Raw genomic sequence first — 3,130 nt, 5'->3', positions numbered from 1 at the left:
ATGTAACCAGGGAAAAATGTTTAATCCTTGCAAAACTTTCCGACACTAAAAGAAAAATGAAAATTTGAAACGTTTCAATTGTTGGCCTTCCAAATCTAATACGTAATGATGAAAACTCTTAAAAATACTTAAATAAGAATATCAGAAAGCGTCAATTACTGTATTAGTTATTGAGAAAGTCCATCTATGTGTTTTTGGTCCACGTACATTGCCGGCGACCTTCTGTAAAGCGATCTACACTTCTTTTTCAATGTCTGCTTTCAACAACAACATCAACAAAAATCATGAAAGAAAATCTAACTCGGGATAGTGCAGCCCCCGGTACTGTTTGCTGGCTTCCTGCGGATGACGATGAACACGATGAGGGTGAAGACTCCGCCCAGGTTTGTGAAGATTGGTACAATGTAGAAGAAGATGTTCGGTACAGGGCGGCTAATTTGCCCCCAGGCCCCATGCAGCGCCAACGCCCACCACTGATTTGGAATTTAAATAAATAAACACGTATTTTTTGTAATGTATAGCTAAAATGTATACAGAAAATTATATTTATATTTTATTCTATTTATTAAAATCTTATTTTATTGCATTCTATTATTTCATTATGATGTAAACAATGGTCTCGTTTTGTCCAGTGATGACTATATACCCTCATTATACGATATTGTCCTGGGGGGGGGGGGGCGTTTCATTAAGGAGTCAGGTCGTAAATTAAATTAAATTAACGTCATAAATGGCTAAACATCGGTTATTTTTATTTCCTCTACTTCCTATTCATTTTCAATGATGCCTTACGTTCAATTTACTCACATAATAAAATAATGCGACAATGGCACTAAGATAATTTCAGTTTATGACTATCATTAGTGAAACGACCCCCAGACTTTAGAAGATATCTTCTGTTATGAAAAACAAAACAAAAACAAAGAGATACTTAATCAAATCATAAGCTGCTTAAAGCTGCACTCTATAGATATACCATTTTTACAACTTTTTTTTTATTTTTTGGTCTTGGAAAGAGCATTTTTTCTGCAAACCAATGATATAAGATTGCGACAAAAATCAGATCGTAGATTTTCATATTCCCGTTTTAAAATTAATGTTTTATGGCTTAAACCGTTACTAACGGTTTGAGAGAAATGCATAAAACATCCATTTTTTAACATTAATATAAAACTGTTATCTGCTTTTTGTCAGCAGTCTTATATAACTGGTTTCCATGGATTTTCGCCAAACTTGGCTCGTTTCAAGACAAAAAATAAAAAAGTTGTCAAAACGTTCAATCTGTGAGGGTGCAGCTTTAATCAAGAACTGAACTAAGTATCTCATTAAATGACGTATTATTTCACCTGAGCGATGAAAGCCAGCACAAACATAGACATTGATCGTGCAGCTCTGTAGGTTGCTCGTTGTGTTGTCGACTTTGGTCCAAGCGTCTGCTGTATCTCTTTGGCGCGCACGTGCAGTTTCCCAAACGTGAGACCATATAGGATACAATTGACCGGAAGTATAATTAACAGCGGCACGGTGGTGAAGAACAATTCGCCCAGTCTGCCTTTGACGCCGTCAAAAAAGCAGCTGCAAAAGTGACGTATTACAGATGTGGTCAATGCAACTTATGCACAATGACGATAGCGGTTATTTCACTAATATTAATATATGATAAGTTGATAAAACGGTGATAAACTGCCTGACCGGTGAGAGATAATTAACGATAAGTAGTGAAAATCGACTAGCAAACGTTTATCACTGTTTTACTGTTTTCTGCCCACATGATGTTACCATCAATTGATTTTACAATGTCCTCATTACATACTCTGTCTCAATTTACCCAATGTTCAAACTCTAATGTGATGTACTGAGTATACATTGGTTGAGGTTGATGGGTGTTATACTTGTGGTCTACTCACAATATCCCAAGTGGTCCATACTGTTCAAACGCAACCGCCACCGTCGCTCCTACAAGCGGTGCCCCAAACGTCCAAAGGAAGAGCTTCCAGTCTCCCGCGCCGAAGTTGAGATGACGATTGTAGAACATAAGCATGAAAGCGTTAATGGCGATGATGTTCACCAATAGCTGTTGAGCGGCGATGAAAAAAGACAAATTGAAACCGTAAAACGCGCAAAGAGCTTTTGGGTGCACGTAGTCACGGACGATCGTGATGTGCACGTGATCAATCAGGTGTGTCAGGTTGAAGAGGCCGTCGCAGGTTGCCATGTACACAATGAATCGTTCGCTTTTCGACCAGCTTGAGAAGAAGTTCCGGACGTTATTTTGACGGAGGGAGAAGACAATGGCCAGAAGCGCGCACGTGAGTGATGTCACCAAGCAACCAATCGCCAGCCCATGAATGTAGTAGAATACTCCGTTCTTGAGGCCGTACAAAGGGATGTCATACCCACTGGATGGCCGGAATACCACTGACTCGTTACCACTTGTCGTGTTGTTGACCGTGGACATGGTGCTGCTCTGCTGTTGTAATCAATGTTTATAGTTAAGTCTAAATTTATTATTGAATATCTGAGTTGAGTGTTTATACAAGGCAAGGCATAACCAATCGCGATCCATTTAGATGAAGCCGATGAATAGTTTTGTTTGGAAATTTTCATACAGAATAGGAAAATAACGTTTACGTGATGGCTTTCGCTGCACTCTCACAGATATACAGTTTTGATTACTTTTTTGTTTTGAAAATCCGGTGCCAGTGAACTCTACTCTTCGACTAGGATACGGCGGCCGTAGTCCCTCGAAATCGAGAGATGCGTGCAGCAGCCGCAGAGGATCTACGGTGGCCGCAGAGTAACCTTATAATTTACTGGCCGTAGGGATTGCCGTATGATTACATATTTATGACTTTCTTCATTTCTGAGTTCGCCGTAGAATAGAAATGCCGTAGCTACCTTGTGTCGGTTTGAGTATTTTTCAGAAACCTACGGCCGCCGCAGGAACGCCCCAAGGCGACTGCACTTCATCACCTTAGGCCGTATGGCAGCCGCAGGTTTTCCCTGTCCAAAAATTAAAAAATGAGTTGTTCCCCTACCATAACAATTGTGACTGCTACAGTATGTGACCGTAGGAATACTGCGGCGGCCCTATAATTGTTATGCCGATCTCTTCAAATGCAATATTATT

The 3,130-nt window shown here is 40.0% G+C and overlaps 1 protein-coding gene across 1 annotated transcript; it reads right to left on the bottom strand.

Annotated features, from left to right (window-relative positions):
* Positions 1-296: 296 nt before the first annotated feature.
* On the bottom strand, positions 297-2,458 carry LOC128226144 (uncharacterized). Its single transcript, XM_052936041.1, has 3 exons — positions 1,908-2,458; positions 1,347-1,575; positions 297-473 (listed from the first exon to the last, which is right to left on the bottom strand). Exons 1-3 carry the CDS (start codon positions 2,456-2,458, stop codon positions 297-299), a joined length of 957 nt encoding a protein of 318 aa, XP_052792001.1.
* Positions 2,459-3,130: the final 672 nt, after the last annotated feature.

Source organism: Mya arenaria, chromosome 3 (assembly GCF_026914265.1).
Source record: "Mya arenaria isolate MELC-2E11 chromosome 3, ASM2691426v1".
Taxonomy (NCBI): domain Eukaryota; kingdom Metazoa; phylum Mollusca; class Bivalvia; order Myida; family Myidae; genus Mya; species Mya arenaria.
The sequence above is the reverse complement of the archived record's forward strand: the minus strand, read 5'-3'. Positions and strand labels throughout refer to the sequence as shown.

Excerpts from the sequence above, each read along its gene's own strand:
- LOC128226144 (XM_052936041.1), bottom strand. The coding sequence starts at position 2,458 with ATGTCCACGGTCAACAACACGACAAGTGGTAACGAGTCAGTGGTATTC. Across the intron at positions 1,576-1,907 it reads TATGGACCACTTGGGATATT|CTGCTTTTTTGACGGCGTCA; the intron begins GTGAGTAGACCA and ends TCACTTTTGCAG. Across the intron at positions 474-1,346 it reads TGCTGGCTTTCATCGCTCAG|TGGTGGGCGTTGGCGCTGCA; the intron begins GTGAAATAATAC and ends ATTCCAAATCAG.